An 18,290-nucleotide genomic window follows, 5' to 3' on the forward strand; every position below is an offset into this window, starting at 1 on the left:
GTCAGCTAAATCACGGCTTATAGGAAACTGTAAATTACAGTTTTTTTTTTATTACTTTGTGACATTTGTCATGATTGACAATTTTCATGGAATTCAGAAAAACAAAAAGTGGCATCCTAATTATTTAGAAATTAATTCTAATAAATTATTAACTTAATTTGTAAGGACAGAATGAGTGGAAAATACGAACGAGACTTTAAAACCTCACCTGGTAATAGTTATAACACTTCAAATTTAACGTAAATATGAACACCCTCTTAATTATTTTGTTTTCCTTAAGGACTGTTTTGCATGTATTTGCTACATTTCTTCTCTAATTGATATTTTAAATTTTGTCAGTGTTTATTAGGGCACAGAGATAGATCGAGAAGTCGTTCGCCGATTAGTCGAACCATAAAAGAAGAAAAAGATGAAAAACCCGAAGAGAAAAAGATTGAAAATGTCGGTTTGGGGGTGAAGAATCGCTTGAAAAACATGAAAATTCAAATGAAACTTGGCTCAGTGAAAAAGGAAATAGTAAACAAACCGAAATTAACTGTAGCCGCAGCATTTAATCAGGATAGTGATGAGGAACCAGAACAAATGCCACCTGAAGCAAGAATGCGAATGAGGAATATTGGAAGGTAAAACATTTTTTATGTAATTTAATTGTATGTAAACTCAATCTCTTTTTAGAAACACGCCTACTTCGTCAGGACCAAACTCCTTTGGTAAAACAAAGCATGGGTTTTCAGATGCGAAAAAAATATTTGAAAAAAACCTAAAAGAAGCAATGGACGCTGCCAGAGCAGATGACTGACTTAGATTTCTACATAGTACAAATATAATGTTTTTTTGAGTGTGAATTCCTTATAATAGTACCAGAAGTTTTAAACATCGAGATAGTATTGTGGATTTTTTATATTTTTTAAGTTGTTGTTAGATACATAAGTTAATAAAAATTAACAGATGTCACCTGAAAAGTTTCCTTTATTTCTAAGGTACCTACTTGGCAAATAAAAGTATCTGTTTGCATGCAGGAAGTTTATTAACAAATGTTAGTATATATATATAAATGAAATGTTAGTATTAGAAAAGTATAGAGAAAAGCAAGTTTATGTATACAAAACAAATCTAGCTGTAAATCTAGTACAATATTATCCTAATATCTTTGGTTTGCAAACATTGTTTCAATATAATAATGCTTTAATAAGGTAAGTACATGAGTGGTACATGAAACATGGTAGTTGTAGAAGTAGGTAGGTAAAAAACTTTAATCAGCTTAAACAGGGAAGTCTGCGTACCACCCAAATGCCCCATTGTCTCCGGTATGTGCTCCAAAATCTACTACATCATCATTGTTAATTTCTGCATGTCTTTGTTGACGATTGCTATCAGATTCGTCTTCTGAATCTGACGGGTAAGCTGCTATCCATAAACACAGGCATCCCAGGATATACAAAAGAGCTAAAACCTTTCAAATGAAGTAAAAATCATAAAATATCAGTAAAAATTTAAAACTAATTTATACTTACGTATTTCATTCTATAGATTTAATACAAAACTAAAATTAATGTGCCTTTTTCTCTACTATTTATATCAAAAACGACTACTTTCTCTGAAAACTATATTATTGAGAAAGCTTTGCAACATTTTGTAAAAAAAGGCAAATCTGTATCAAAACAAGAAAAATTCCATTTGTGGTTGCAAATCGTTTAAAGAAAAACACCTATTATTCTTTATAGATATATTTCGTTTATCATAAATAGAGAAACACTTCATGCTTCATTTCATCAACCTTCCTTTGAATATTTTTCAAATTTCTCATTTTAAATTTCGCGCTTAAACCATACCGGTAGTAGTGCCATCTGGAATGTTACTATTATGACAGGCCATTCCGGTAAAATTTCTTTTGAATTGTCAGTGGTGCAAGTGAAAACATAAAATGGTAAATTTTTCCTAATTTTATAATAAATCCTTAAAATAATGTGATAATATGTTAGTCTTCAGTTATTATAAAAATGTAGTTTTAATAAGATTCTAAAGAGGGTATTTGTTTGAGTATAATAGCCTTGTATGAGCTTATTTCATTAACTTAACCTAAAAGAAGTTTGAAAGCATGTTGAATGCCACGATTATTGTGGAAAATATGACTATATAGTTTAATTAATAGGTAAAATGTGTTTTAGACTTGCAAAAGAAGGAATGGCGGTCGTGCTAAGCACGGAAGAGGACACGTACAACCAGTACGCTGTACCAACTGTGCTAGATGTGTCCCTAAGGATAAAGCCATCAAAAAGTTCGTGATTAGAAATATCGTCGAAGCCGCAGCTGTTAGAGATATTTCCGACGCGTCCGTGTACCCACGTAAGTAAAATTTTAATAAAAATTGTGATTTTTTAATGCAAAAATAAATCTTTACAGAATACGTTCTCCCCAAGTTATACGCAAAGTTGCACTATTGCGTATCCTGTGCTATCCATAGCAAAGTAGTGCGTAACAGGAGCAAAAAGGATAGGAGAATCAGGACTCCACCACAAAGGAACTATCCTGGACGTGACAACAACAGAGCCCAAGCCGCTCAAAGAAAGTAGTTATTATACTTTTATTTTAAGTAAAATTTTCCAATAAATGTGGATATAAAGTAAGGTTTTTTATTGAAACTATTTGTTTCTTAATCTAAAATAAAACAAAAGTATTGTTTAACATTTATTTCCATCTTAAATTTATTAAGATATTGTAACATATTTGCAAGTCTTTTTTTTAATACTGATAGCATTCTATATATCTCTCCATTTTAACACTATGCCTACAAAGAACTGAATTGAAATTTAACGTATTTGTTACTTACAAAAATAACAATTTACATATGTATTTATTCCTTTGCTATATGATAGTATAACTTTTCTTGATCACATAAGCAAGATAACAGTTTTAAATAATAAAAATACATATTTCAATTCCAAATAGGCTACTCAAATGTATTATTTATATTCTTTAAGCAAATAAGTGCATTTGGAAACTTTGGCATAGACCGAGATTCGAAAATTTCATAGAATTTCTTTGGATACATTTCAAATCACATTAACTTGACTTTTAGAATGACTTAACCAATACGATAGTGCTTTTAACATATATTTTTAATATTTATTTAGGGCACCTTACTAGCTAAGAACACCAATAAATGACTAGGTATATTTCTCCAATTATTTAGTACTTAATTTAAAAAAAATCATTAATTTTTAAAAATTCCCTTTCAGCGGCAGTTCATAAAGCATCATTTTTTAAAATCTTGGTTATAATATTGTTTTTTAAAGAGCCATATTAACTAAAATAGACTTAAAAAAGTATTTTAGGTAGAAAAAATTATCACCAACATTGGACAAGAATAGAGACAATTTTAAATTGGAAGATCTTGTTCTAAATTGTATTTGTACTAACTTTGTACATATACAAAAAGTGATTTATTGAGTAAGGGGTTTAAAAGTTTATATCCTCTAAAATATCTTTGGTTTTTTAGGCCTAAATGTAACAGAAATCTAGAAATTTTGGATTGGATAGAAATTGTTATAGGAAAATAGTTTATGGCACATATACTTTGTTTATATTATTTCTTTTTTTTTATACACAGATGCATTAACTACCTACAACCTATCTTCAACAACCAAAACTGTTCCCTTGATCAGCAGCTCTTTTTTTTCAAAATTATGGTCGCCAACCCATAATCACTTTTTTGAATGGTACAAATATACCATGATATGGTTCACTGCAATAATAATTCACATTAAGTATAAAAAATAATAACTGGAGCTGAGTTAATAAATAAATGCCAAAAATTCGGTACTATATTGCATTTTAAAAAATTATGTCTAAAAGGTAATTTTTTTAAATATTAAGACACCTTTTTAAATGATCTTATGCACAGGGTGGGTCAAATTCGACGGTTTTAAATGGAAACACCCTTTTCTATAGGAGATAGACAAAAACTAATATCGATGTCTGGAGCTCAATTTTTGTCAAAAACATGATGGCGAAAACCGCATATCGATATCTGTTACCTTTTCGGAGTTACGGGGTGTTTTTCAAAAATATGCATTTTTAACAAATCGCTGTAACTTTTTTGCTACGTAAAATTTTGTATTTTTATGAAAACATTTCCAAAGCACCTTTTTACGTAGAATTTAATGGTTTAAGTATAATTCTTTTAAAATTAATAATTTAAGAATTATCAACAGAAAATTTGATTTTTATATGGGACACCCTGTATATTTTTAATTTATTGAAAAGAATTTAAAATTACCTTTCCGAAAATATAACACACTTGATATTTTGCTCGATTCCTCTTCGAGATATAGAGTATATAAAAATTCGCCCGCTTTAAATAAGTAAGCTTTGAATGGCACTGACTGTAATGCAAAAAAATTCTAGCTGTGAGCATAATTAAAACGAAAATAATATTTTCTATGAGAGATGCAGAATTTTATAACAACTTAAGATATATTCAACCAACATCAACACATTTAAACTATATCTAATAACAATAAAAATAAATAGGAAAACAAGACATGAGATTTTGCTACAGGTGTTCGACATATCAACCGTCTTCTGTTATGGACAGACGGGGCAGTTTTTGAACATTTCTCGCGGAATTTATTAACTTAGTGAGGGTGAAAAATATCCTCTCGTAACTGCTAAGTATTTCTAATTCTTGTCTAGATTATACGGAAGAATAAGGAGCCTTTAATCTTCCGCAAATATATCCATAGGATTTTATCCATGGGCACTCAGGCGGCCTCGACGGCCAACGGCTGGGATCTTGGTTAGCTATTCAATTATTCTTGAAATTGACTGCAAAAATTTTCTGATAACTTCAGCTTTCAGAGGCGGTGCATCCTCTTGCTGGAAAAATATGTTTTCGAGTTTCATTAAGGGCATATCATCAATAAAGTGTCCAAGGCCTACTAGTTAAAAGTGGCAAACTTTTATAAATCCTGTATTTCAAAGGGGATTATAACAAAATATCAAGTGTGCTATATTTTTGGAAAGGTCATTTTAAATTCTTTTCAGTTAATTAAAAATATAGAGGGTGTCCCAAATAAAAAATTACTTTTTCTGTTAATAACTCTTAAATTATTAATTTTAAAAAAATTATACTTAAACCGTTAAATTCTACGTAAAAAGGTGCTTTGGAAATGTTTTCATAGAAATACAAAATTTTTCATAGCAAAAAAGTTACAGCGATTTGTTAAAAATGCACATTTTTGAGAAACACCCCGTAACTCCGAAACGGTAACAGATATTGATGTGCAGTTTTCACCATCATGTTTTTGATGAAAATTGAGCTCCAGACACCGATATTAGTTTTCGTCTATCTCCTATAGAAAAGGGTATTTCCATTTAAAAGCGTCGAATTTGACCCACCCTGTACAAAAAATATATACAGGGTGCTAGATTCGGGGTACGAGCATTGGTATGTCGGTAACCGTAATAGATACGAACCTGGTTAAATTAGGGCAAAGTTGCGCCTTGGTGTTCACTAAAATGTCATCAAAAAAATTTCAAGGATCACTGAGTTTTTTGGGAGAAACGGATTTTTTTGAAAATCGATTTTATTTTTTCCTGTCGTTACTTTTTAGAAAATCAAAAAGCTTATTCTCAGGAGACTGAATTCTTTCAAAGTCTCAAACATCAAATGCAGGTCCGTATTTAAAAAAATTAAGTTGGCCTATGTATCTCACAAATTGTCAGCTAATTTGAAATCTAAAAATACTATCAGATAGCCCTGATAAAGTGGCTACGAGAATGTGCAATTAGATTTTTGATTTTCTAAAAAGCAACGACAGGAAAAAATAAAATCAATTTTCAAAAAATCCGTTAATCTCAAAAAACTCAGTAATCATTGAAACTTTTTTAATAGCATGTTGGCGAACACCCCAAAGCGCAACTTCACCCCAATTTAACCATCTTCGTTTCTATTACGGTTTCCGAGATACCAATGCTCTCGAATGTAGCCAATGTACCTCGAATTTGTAGCACCCTATATAGCCCCAAAAGTTTGAAACTCTAAAATTATAAATTAATAATAATAATTTTGCAAGTGGTGTCGCTGATTGAACACCCTGTATATCCCAAAACAAGTATTCTATCTAAAAACGCAAGTTGATTAACTAAATTTTATTTGTTTAATTTAAACTATTTTTGAATTACATATATGTCTACATACAAGGTGAGTCTTGCAAAGTGCAAATATTTTCAGGGCTGGTAGATCTCGATAAAAGAAACATTTTCTTTTTGCCGTTTTTCAAATAAGCTCAAAAAAAAACAAATTATTTTATTTTGATAATTTCTAAAAAAAATATTTTTTCCTTAAATTTTGAGAACCACTGGATCTTTTCTGGATTTTCTTTCTTGTAAATTTAATCTACTACCTATGTTGCATATTACCAAGAAATTATGTTTTTTAACTAAAAACTAAAACTTTTTTCCAAAAATTTTTAAATTTTCAACATTTTTCGCGAAAAAACCCTCATAATCGTGTTTCTGGGGTCGAAATATACTACCCCTAAAAATATTTGCACTTATTTAAGACTCACCCTGTATAATATAACTATTTAGGTTCACTCTATAGAACTAAAATAAGTTTGTAGAGAAACACTAAATCAATAAAAAAAACTTAAGATCAAAAAAAATATTAAAAAAAATTATCTGAAGACTGCAACCTTGGTAAGATGAAAGGCCTGAAAAGTCTGACACAATTTATGACGTCACCAAATTATTACAGAATTTTATATTTTTTATTTTGCAGGAATATTAATATTTATTAATAATTTTTGAGGCTACAAAAAGATGAAAAAAGTGATAAATAACTATTATAACTGTCAAAAGAGATAATAAATAGGTCATAGTTGTATGTCATTTTAATTCAAAAGTAAGTTCTATTGTGTCTATTGTCATTTTTTAAATGTCCATTGACGTCACTTGGAGGAATTGTCAAAACAGTTAGGCCTCTGTATCTCACAAAGACTTTCATTACATCTTTACTCACCACTGAAAGTACCTTCTCCCTCCATAAACACCATCACTAACGCCCTCTGGACAAGCTAATTGAACACCAACATATTGCTCTTGTCCATGTGTTGCTACAACCCCAATATACCTAACTCTACCTCCCCTGACTCTACCTTCCAGCGTAATCACTTTCACCCAGTTGTCCAATTTTAAATCTCTTGGTAATCGTGGCAAAAACGGTTGCCAGCCCTGTGGAGGAACGTTGTCCCTTGCTGGTTCTGGGGCTGAGGCTCTTCTAGGCACAGTCTTTTTAATTTCTCTAAAAAGATGTTTTTTTTATTATATTATCATACAGGATGGCGCACCTCATTCGCCTCGGTTGATTATACGAAAATGGAAAGATGTAGAAACAAAATATTTTATGGATATATGTGGGGAGGTAATGTGCACAATTTAAAATTATTTTGAAATGTACAGGTTGTTTCAGAACTAAGATCCATACCAAAGTTAGATTTTTTCTTATGGAACACCCGGTATTTTATTTCATTTTTGGATTCTTGTGCCCAAAAAAGGTATTTATTATAAGGGTTAAATATGTTTAAAATCTTTGGTTTTTGAGATATTTAAAGATATTTAAATTTGCATGCTACAATAGAATAGATTATTGTACCCTGTACATTACTTTTCAGAATTAATTCTTATACTGACTTTTATGCCAGAGAAATAAACTTTACAGAAAAATATTATTCCTTGCTTAAATGTATACAGGGGTATCAAAAATTGCTGGTCTATTTTAAATATTTATTTTACATAAAAACTTCGTTATTTCAAATGCAACACTATGTATTTTTTCAAATAAGTCGAAGCAGATTTAAATGCTCTTTCAAACTATATTAGGGTTTCCTATACCTATCTTTCTCAGATTTTGAATAAAAAGCGATTTTTCAATAAATGTTGTCCTGGCAAGTTTCTAATGACAGTAGCTACATATTTTCAAAATCGAAATTAGTTTATGGACTTAGTTAAATTTTATACCAGTTTACTTTTATTTAATTTATCTACAATAGTTTAATAAATAATATTTATTAAATATATGTTTATTATTCTATCAAGAAAAACGAAGAAGTAGTTCTTTGAATTATTTTACGATGACTTGCATGTATGGATTTTCTATAAAAGAGCCAATTACGGCAAATTCATTTTCTTCACTTTCAACGGCAGGTTTCTGCCTAATAGGTTTTTCGGAATTTTTCTAATAGGAAATAGGATAAGAAGTTTTTCAAAGAAACGCTTATCAGGAAGATACCTATTTGGATATCTTTGAGTATAAGCACTATTTGGATATCTTTGAATATCTAGCTACGCAAGCCAGATATTCTGTGGTATATAAGCCCTTGAGGCCAAGAAGCAATTTTCCTCACAAAATAATATCACTATTAGTAACATATCTATTCGTTCCGCCAGCAGATACTGCTTTATTTTTCTTGATAAAATAATGAATACCTACTTATTAAACTATTGTAGGTAAATTTAAGTAAACTGTTACAAATTATAAATAATAATGTCCATAAACTAATGTCGACTTTGAAAATAGTCACTAACTGTCACTAAAAAAATTGCCATGGCGACACCAGCCATCTTGATTACAATTTTATTTAAAAATCGCTTTTTATTCAAAGTCTGAGCTAGATAGGTATAGGACACCCAAATATAGTTTAAAAGAGCATTTGAATCTACTTCGATTTATTTAGAAAAATACAGGGTGTTGCATTTGAAATAACGAAGTTTTTATATAAAATATATCCCTAAAATAGATGCAGCAACTTTTGATAGCCCTGTAGAAATTTAACGAACCAATACCATTTTTCAGTAAAGTGTATTTTTCTACCTTTAAAGTCAGCATAAGAATTAATTCTGAAAAGTTTTGTACAGGGTGTTAATAGTCTATTCTATTACTGTAGCATGCAAATTTTAATATCTTTAAATATCTCAAAAACTAAAGATTTTAAACATATTTAACACTTGTTTAACACTGTTCCATAAGAAAAAATATAACTTTGGTATGGATCAAATAGTGATAGATCAAAATAATTTTAAATTGTGCACATTACCTCCCTACATATACCCATAAAATATTTTGTTTCTACATCTTTCCGTTTTCGTATAATCAACCGAGGCGAATGAGGTGCGCCACCCTGTATAGGTACTACAGGATAGTTGTGTTTCTACCCATATGAGACAGATCCTTTATTGGTCACTATGCAATCTATAGATCTTCTAAGAAAATTTTCAGCCTCATCCACCAAAGAATCTGTACTATCTCCACTATCAACTGTTATCCAGTCTGTTCGTAGTTCTGGCAAAGAACCATTTGCAAACCTCACCTGTTCAAAAAATAAGTCATACAATAAACTAAAATTTTTAAAAATCAAAATAACTAACTCTTGAAGACGTAGACTTCAAAACAGCTCTCCTGGATGGCGAGACTGGTACAGAGCATCTCCTTGAAGGTGCTGGGGGAGACAATGGATATATACTGCTGTAACGCGATTGGGTTTGACTGCTCTCGCTAGGAGTAGCAGTATTGGCAGTCCAAGTAAATTTTTGTGACTAATAGTGAAAACATTTTAAAGATATTTATACATATTTCTATTCTAGAAGATTATATTTACCAAACAGCCTGGTGAGTATAAATCAGTGGCTTTCAAAAATTGTCCATAGTTTGTTACTGTTGGTGGTTTTAAAGCGCCAGGGCATAGATGGTCGGCAGATCTGGATAATTCTGGCACCATGCTAGTAAAACCAATATCTGACAATAGAACTCTTCTGGCCTCGACTGTCTTTTCGGACAACCGTAAACGGGATCCTGGCATTGGATACTTTGATGGAAGAGTGGTGAAATGATCACCTAATTTAGCCTAAAATAAATGTTATATACAGGATGGTCCACTGTTCTGAAAAAGTTAAATATCAGACTTCCTATTTGAGATTTTTAAACAAAAAAGATTTCTTTACAAATCATTGAAATTATTTTTAAAAAAAATACAGTATGTCCCCGGATTGTCTTTACTAGGAAAAAAAAACTTTTTTTATTATTGACATTTTTAGAAAAATGCATTCTTCATAAAAATGTTTAAAATGCTTGAAAAAGAAAAAGAAAAAAACGTGAAAATATGGTTTGATGATTTTTTCCTAGAAGTCCTACATTTCATTCTTTGATAGATGGTTATATTAATTATGATTAACGTCATATTTTTTGTTGTTAATATAGTCTTTCCCGATAACTATCAACTGCTATCAATAACAATCTAACAAAAAATGAAAACGAAATTATATTACCATGGAAATGCATTTTGATCTTTAGGACTTTTTTGTTTTTTTCTCATGTTTATTTTTAAATTTTCTCTAAAACGATGGAAAGAATGGAAATTTGGAAAAGTAGAAACAGGAGTAACCTTTTTAGAACAAGCAAAAATTTTTATGAAGAATGCATTTTTCTTAAAATATCAATATAAAAGATTTTCCTTTTGTAATAAAGACCAGAACATACTATAGTATATTTTCATATGTTTAATGTAAAGTTGTATTTTTTTACCATACATTATCTCAAAATACCATAGGCCATCATAATCTACACCGGGTGTTCTCTGAAATATGGCCATTATACAGAGTTTTTCGAGCAAATGAAGAACTGTTCATTAGAAGTTTTTAGGATCAATCATAGAGAAAGATAATTTTTTCATTGCTTTCTCTATGGGACCAATCTATTAAAATCATTTTGATTTTGTCATATATGCGAAATAATAATAATTAAATATTTTTCAGCATCAGTGAATTTTATTCATAAATTTATTTCTTTGTTGGAAAATGTCTTGCTCTATACAGGGTGTCCCAGAAATAAGTGCAAGTATTTTAAGGGGTGGTAGATCTCGATAAAAGAAACATATTTTCTCTTTGTCGTTTTTTAAATAAGTCCAAAATAACGGAGTTATTTTACTTTGAAAATTTCCAAAGAAAAATATTTTTTGCTAAAATTTTGAGAACCACTGAATCTTTTCTGGATTTTCTTTTTTGTAAATTTAATCTACTACGTATGTTGCCATATTATCAAGAAATTATGTTTTTTAAATAAAAACTAAAAAAAGTTCCAAAAAATTTTTCAAAAAATTCCGCATTTTCAATTTTTTTTTTCGTGAAAAAAAACCTCATAGGCGTGTCTCTGGGGTTGAACTATACTACCAGTTGAAAAACTTGCACTTATTTCTGGGTGTATCTTATCTATACAGGGCGTATAGATTTTTACAACAATTTATTAAATATTATACAGGATTCTCATAAAATTGCTACAAAAATTACATTAAAAACGTAAAAAGAATATTATTTTTGATAAAAAACATCCATTTGCCTTCTTTTTAGTTTATTTTTGGTGTTAAATTAAAGCTAACTTTATTAAAAACTGCTTGAGATTAATTTTTTAAATTTTAGTAATAGAAAATTTATGGCGAATGCGCTAGGAAAAAAATCACCCTCATTTTTAAAAACCACAACTTTAAAAATATGTTTGAATATTGAATTGTATAAAAAATCTCGAATACAAAATAATAACAATTAACTATGAAATAATATGTGTAATTAAAAATTCTATGAAAATGTATAATTAAATTAAGGAATATTATAATAAAATTGAAATAACCTTATGAGCTAAACTGCTCTCAGATCGCCATGCTGATCCTGGTAAAGCTGAGATGTCAGTTTGGGCCCCGGATTCCCTTCTAACTGCATTCGAATGAGTTAGAATAGGCCTAACTCGTTTGGAGTTTATACCTTTACTCATTACATCCCTACGAAAGAAAGGACCAAAAAAAATTCAATAAAAATTCAATTAAAAAACAATGTACCTATGTGATAGAGGCCTATATTGTATTGGATTAGGACAGGTATTTCTTCTACCACCAACGTATTCAACTTCATGGATTCCACACTTCGAAATATCTGTTTCTACAATTCTAACTCTTTCTTCAAACCTATCAAAACTCTCGTCCTTCTCCAAAGACTTGTTCTCAAAACTTGAATCCTGATATGAATAGTAACTTTTCAAGCTCTTCTCGTGATTGATTGAATTGTCGGATCGAGAGTTGAATATCGAGTTTTCTCTCTTCAACTCAAAGGAGGACTGATTCTGAAAATCCTGAGCATTCTCATCTACCCCTTCATTAAAAACATCATCATCTAACTCTCTATCTGATATCTGATCAAGATCACTTAAAGGTAAGTTGAGGAGGTTTGAATTAGACTCTGTAGCATCTATAGGCACCAATTCCTCCTTAAAATCCTGATCTTTAGTTTCATCCGTCGTAAAAATCAGTTCAATATCATCAACCTCCTGATCCATATCATTTTGCGGGCTTATCATTTCCTCATTGTATTGATTCCCAGTAGCTCTTTCTTCTATGTCCTCTTGGTCAGTCATTGTAGTATTTTCAGTGTTGAAATTAAGCTCCCTTTTAATTGACAGTAAGTTTGCAAAACTGATTGTCTTGGACAATGATATTTTCTTATCCAAAGGCGATTTAAGAACTGTGAGGCTCTCTAAAGATCTCGAATTTTTATTGTTCTTTTTAAGTGCTTTAATTATGATTCTTGTTTCTAGCTGTCTTGGAGTGGGTTGAAATGATGTTGGAGGTGAAATTATGGTGACTTTTTTTACATTTTTTTGTTTTGTACTTGCAGTACTATCAGTTTTTATAGGCTCATTTGTAACTAGAGTCTGTGATACATTTAATTGCGCATCTTCTTCAGTTTGAACTAATATTTCTTCATCAGTATCATGTTTATCTGTTTCTTTTTCAGACAAAACCTGTTCTACTGTATGTTCATCGACTAAATCTATATTTTTTTCTTCAATCAATTCATCTATTTCATTGTCAGAGTTTAAAACTTGAGACCCGTGCAAGCTTGAGTCATGTTCAATTATTTTTTGTCTAAGAATATGATTTTCAATGGATAAATCCCTAATAACATCTTGTACCGATTCTATAGGCCATGCCTTTGATTTCAATTCCAAAATTTCGTTTTTACTCTGTTCTAAAGCTGTTCTTAAAGCTACGATAGTTTGGTGCAAGGCTCTTACCGTTTCCAGTCCGCCACTTTGAGACACACCAACCCCAAAATCCATTTTAAAACCTCCTCATCCATACTGCACTAATTAAAAGCTTGAATTAGAAGTTAATTAACGGGTTTGAAATTTTAATTTGGTTTAAACGCGTAATTTTTTTGTGCCAGATGGACATCTAAAATTTCCGTGTTTGTAGTCACTTTAAATTTCGTACGCAATCATTTATCACAGTCGTTAATTTCAACGAGTTTACACTTTCTGTTCGTGATATAGGCCGTGGTAACGCTATAAACAAATCAATTAACAAGGTTTTGCACTCTATACACAATATATGAGCATTTGAAACATAAGATAATCAATACTGGCAAGGGACCCAATTTTTATTCAACCCCGGGAATATTTGTATTCAGATTCAAAATCGATTTTATCTCCGTCGCACTCCAACTGAAGAAATAAAATGGAATGCAGTGGGCGACATACGTGTGTTCTTAGTACATAGTATTGACTCCAAAAATAATTTAAGTTTTTTCACAAATAACCAGAAAATATACGCAAAGAAATGCAACAAATTCTATTAATTAATTAGAAAAATATTTAATTTTCATATTACAAAAGGATTTTCCAATACTGAAGCAGATTTTAGTGAAAATAAAAATTAAAAAAGATTGAAGGGACAACAACTTAAATTTCGCGCTGATTACAACAGCTGATTCAAATCAAAATTCAAATTTTTAGGTTAGAAATAATTTAAAAAGATTTTTACCTAAAAAAATGTTTTCTTATAGTGTTTTAAGAGAAATTAATCAAGTTTCGAAGACATTCAGAAGATACAAAAATCCTTCTCACCACTGGGTACTCATTATCATTTATAAATAAATAATTATCTTAAATTTTACCTTTTTTAGTCGGTTGTGCGTAAAAAAGTTCACCCCATTGATAAAGCTTTAGACCACTTCGACGATTTTTATAAGCAAGTTTTTAAAAAACAATGGCCTTCGATAAGGGAGGGTTTGCTAGCAAAACCAAAATATGTTGCTGTTATTAATAATTTCGGAGATTGCGAGCAAACCATGTCAAAACTTGAACTTAGTGGAGCTCTAAATATGAGGACGTTATTTAATCTTGAAAAGGACTATATGAAGGAAGAATTACGGGAAAATTCAAATAAGCAATTATTAAAACAAATAATGAATCTTGATAAGCAACTGGAAAAACAGGCAAGGCAATCGAAAAAGACAGAGGAGAAACCAAGTGAAAAAATTGAAAATACGAAAAATTATTCATTAGAAGCTTCATTAGAGCATGCAGAGTTAGATCACTTAAGAATAGTAGATTCAAAAACGCCTTATCTACAGAGATTCTTAATGAATTCGTGCCAGCCACTAAAATAAAAGGCAAAGAAGACTTTATTCCTGAATCGACTTATTACCAAATGTTCGATAGCACTGCTTCTTCACAAGTTAAGATAGAAAAAGACTATAATCTAAATTTTCCAGACAACCTTAATGTATATTGCTATGAAATGGATAACTATAACGATTTTGAACCAGTGAAAAAAAAGTTCAACCGGTGTGTCAAATTATTATCTAATGGATGGTGGTTCAATACTACCGGTTTTAGCTTTGGATCTTAAACCGGTTCTAAAGTATTAGATATGTGTGCCGCACCGGGTGGTAAAAAGCCTACTAGCTATACAAACATTGTATCCTGAATTAGTGGTATCAAATGATCTATCAAACTCCAGAGTTAACAGGATTCAGAGTGTTTTTAACCAGTTTTTTATACGACTTTAATGAAAAATGGCTAGACACACAAGAAAAATAAGACTCCAAAATTCTGATGCTGCAGCTTTATAGAAGACCTGTATTATGATAGGATTCTTGTGGATGTTCCTTGTACAACAGATAGACATTCTTTGAAAGAAAACGACAATAATATATTCAAACCTTCAGAATAAAAGAAAGGTTGAAACTGTCCGAATTGCAAGCGGAATTATTGTTTAATGCTCTAAGAAATTGTTAAACCTGGAGGAGTAGTTGTATATTCCACTTGTTCTCTAAGCCCTATACAGAATGATGGTGTTGTATCTATGGCACTGAGAAGAATTTGGGGAGGAAACAAAGTTTAATATTGTAGTGAAGTAAATTATCTCTTTTGATTTATGTGTTGTTTTATTAATTTGTTTATATTCTAGGGACTTATCTATAGCCTTACTGCAAGGAAGGAATGTTTATAATATTGCTAAAAGAGATACAGTTAAATTAGGACATCTGGTTTTACCTTCTATGAAACAAAATTATGGACCTACATATTTTTGTAAATTAAAAAAAATTGAATAATTTTTTAATATTGTAGTTTTATTGACTTCATATTGAACTCTTTGGTAGTAAACTCACATTTTACCTTTTTTTAATTTTAGTATGGCATATGATCGACAAAACATGGCATTAAGTCAACTTTCAAGGTAACTTTGTTTTTTTTTTCTTCATCAGAAAAAAATTTTCTGATAAGCGTGCTTTGTTTGATGACAGATAAATAATTCGTGTGAGACTTTGAATAAGGTGTGAGATTTTTTTTTAGATGTCAAGTCCAATAAAGAATTTGAATTACCTGCAGCAGTTTAAAAACAGATGTAAAGTAGGGCGCGTTCACCATTTTGTGATGAAATAAGTGTTTTAAACAATTTTAAGTAGGTATCAATAAAAATGAATATTATTAGTTAAAGTTTCTTTTATAAAGAAAGCAAGCAATTTTATTATTAATATAAATTACCAAATTTTTCTTAGTTGGCTAATAATGATTATCATCTCTGTGTGACAAGTAATTTGTTAATTTATGTATAAAAATATTTTTTTAAGAAATATTAAATCTTGTTAAAAATTTGCAACCTCACAATCTAGACTAGTCAACATTTGTTTTAGTATATTTTTTTGTATACAGAGTTGCTCTAAAAATTTTGAATTGGCTTGCGAAATGGCGTAATTCTTCAATATAAGTAAAAATATAAATAAAAAAGTTGTCTAACAGAAAATAATAGTAACAATTAATAATAACTAATATGTTAAAGCTGACTTTTGCAGTATAACTTAAACCAATTTTGGCCCATAAAAATTGAGCAACTAACCAAATATGAGCAACAAAGTAAGATATACGAGATATACAAAATATGTGAATGTGAGAAATTTTATAGAGAATGATTTATAACTTGTTTCATTTATCTATGGATTTATCAACGTTCATGGGACACAGGACATAGAATAGATTTTAGCAATGCCAAAATTAGAATTAAGTAGACTATAATAGAAATTGATGATTGATATGGTTATCACATCTAAATTCATATACCTAGGTACAGAAATGTTAAGCTCTTTGATCTTACCTCATTGTTGCCTCATTGAATAGAATCCAAATAGAATCACATATTTCAGAGACCCATAGACCAATGTCATAAATGACATTTTTAGGAAAATTTAGATTCAAACTGTGTCATCTTCTATTTTAAATGGTTTTCCACCCATTTTATGCAGATATTATATTGCTAAAGACTGTCCCACGAGAGCATACAAGACATTCAGCCTGTCATTTTAATTCATAGGTAAATTGTATATCTGTGGGTTTTTGGATGGTCGAAATCATAGCCGACTTCTTGAATACGTTTGAACATCAACTGTTTTAAAGAAATAATTTAGATACTTAATCGCTTGAGACCACCGCAATTTCTTTAAAAACTTCTTATTAAAGTAAGAATTTCGTTTCGAGTCACGTCTTAACGCTTTGCCACTCAGTCGCATCTTGTGTTCTGGTTGTTAAATTGGGCGAAAACCAACGAAAAAGTGTAAATTGCACGCGGTGTTAATTTGTTAAGGCGGGCAAAAGTTACGCATTAATTGGCTTCTATTATAATTAAAGATCCGAATTAGTTTGGGTTCGTTAGTGCCGCATAAAAATATGGAACAAATACGTGATCTTAACGAACATGTTCTAAGTACTTAATTGCATACATGTTCTCCAAAATAATTGTTATAATTCGCACTATAAATATCATCAACAGCCAGATGCTAGTATACGATCGAAAAAAAAGACGTCAAGATGGCTGGAGAATGACAATGTGACAATCTATGATCATTTTGGCGAGGTCAAGCCCTATAATGCTTGTTATTATTTTTATATTGGATAAAAATTATTTCTAAATGGTGTAGCTTGAGTAAATAGCTTTATAATGTCTTTGGTAAATAGCTATATATGTAACAAGTTGCAAAATGAATGTGTTTTAAGCACGGGACGCAAAATTGTCCAACGAGGCGAAATCCGCGAGTTGGACAATGCGTCGAATGCTTAAAACCAATACCACCTAGATATCAACTTGTTTAGGTGGTATTGTTAAAACACTCTTTTCGCAATGAATTTCATACAAGATTTTTTGTGAAAGCGGATAATTTGAGATTTTCATGCCATTATAATTATCTATTTTTAAACATTTTTTAAAATGTTCTATACAACTTATGTATATGATGATGATGTATTATAGAATAGACTGCTTTTCCTGTATATATAGATATTATATAATTACAAATAATAAATGAATATTTAAGTAATATCTTTTTCCGAACAGTCTGTTATAACTAGACCAGTAATTAATGTTTTTGTGCCTTCTCTAATGGTATGGTAACAAATAACAGTTTTTCAAATACGCTATTAAGTTTTCAGACCATATGGATGGACGATTTGTTACGTAGCTATAACAGAAATATGTTTAAAAGGAATTTCTGATTATGGTAATGTCGACATGTTCCAAGCATCATTAATTTTCTGCTAAAAACAGTTTTACTGTCACGATTTTTGCCTAAAGTATTTGTTAAAAGAAAAAATGTGACAAAAATTCAACAACGTTAAAAAACTTCTAAATCTAACAACTATGAAAACTAAAATCGACAACTATGAAACTATGATCCCTTCCCCGACACAAACGGTACATTGTGAGACAGGAAATTGTAGAGAGAAACAAGCCCTATAATAGGATACAACATTTTAATGAACAGTGCTTTCCATAAAATCAATAAAATGAAAAATATACGAAATAATATGCACGTACTGATTTCTTTCGAAAATCGACAACTATGAAATTATAAACCCTTCCCAGATACAAACGGTACATTGTGAGACAGGAAATTGTAGAGAGAAACAAGCC

General features: G+C 30.4%; 3 protein-coding genes and 1 pseudogene across 3 annotated transcripts; 3 read left to right on the top strand and 1 right to left on the bottom strand.

The window, feature by feature from the left end:
- The first annotated feature begins 79 nt into the window (after positions 1-79).
- Positions 80-962, top strand: LOC115882602 (PEST proteolytic signal-containing nuclear protein-like). Its single transcript, XM_030900795.1, has 3 exons — positions 80-211; positions 350-623; positions 676-962. Exons 1-3 carry the CDS (start codon positions 172-174, stop codon positions 797-799), a joined length of 438 nt encoding a protein of 145 aa, XP_030756655.1. The 5' UTR covers positions 80-171; the 3' UTR covers positions 800-962.
- Positions 963-1,813: 851 nt separating this feature from the next.
- Positions 1,814-2,683, top strand: LOC115882597 (40S ribosomal protein S26). Its single transcript, XM_030900793.1, has 3 exons — positions 1,814-1,927; positions 2,169-2,346; positions 2,404-2,683. Exons 1-3 carry the CDS (start codon positions 1,925-1,927, stop codon positions 2,571-2,573), a joined length of 351 nt encoding a protein of 116 aa, XP_030756653.1. The 5' UTR covers positions 1,814-1,924; the 3' UTR covers positions 2,574-2,683.
- LOC115882596 lies at positions 2,676-13,485 on the bottom strand. The gene is made up of 7 exons (XM_030900792.1): positions 11,886-13,485; positions 11,681-11,828; positions 9,660-9,905; positions 9,430-9,597; positions 9,217-9,371; positions 7,025-7,306; positions 2,676-3,745 (listed from the first exon to the last, which is right to left on the bottom strand). Exons 1-7 carry the CDS (start codon positions 13,160-13,162, stop codon positions 3,685-3,687), a joined length of 2,337 nt encoding a protein of 778 aa, XP_030756652.1. The 5' UTR covers positions 13,163-13,485; the 3' UTR covers positions 2,676-3,684.
- A 294-nt stretch (positions 13,486-13,779) lies between these two features.
- LOC115882598 lies at positions 13,780-15,441 on the top strand (annotated as a pseudogene).
- The last annotated feature ends 2,849 nt before the right edge of the window (positions 15,442-18,290 follow it).

This window comes from Sitophilus oryzae, unplaced genomic scaffold (assembly GCF_002938485.1).
Source record: "Sitophilus oryzae breed Bouriz unplaced genomic scaffold, Soryzae_2.0 scaffold_178_pilon_pilon, whole genome shotgun sequence".
In the NCBI taxonomy this organism is placed as follows: Eukaryota; Metazoa; Arthropoda; class Insecta; order Coleoptera; family Curculionidae; genus Sitophilus; species Sitophilus oryzae.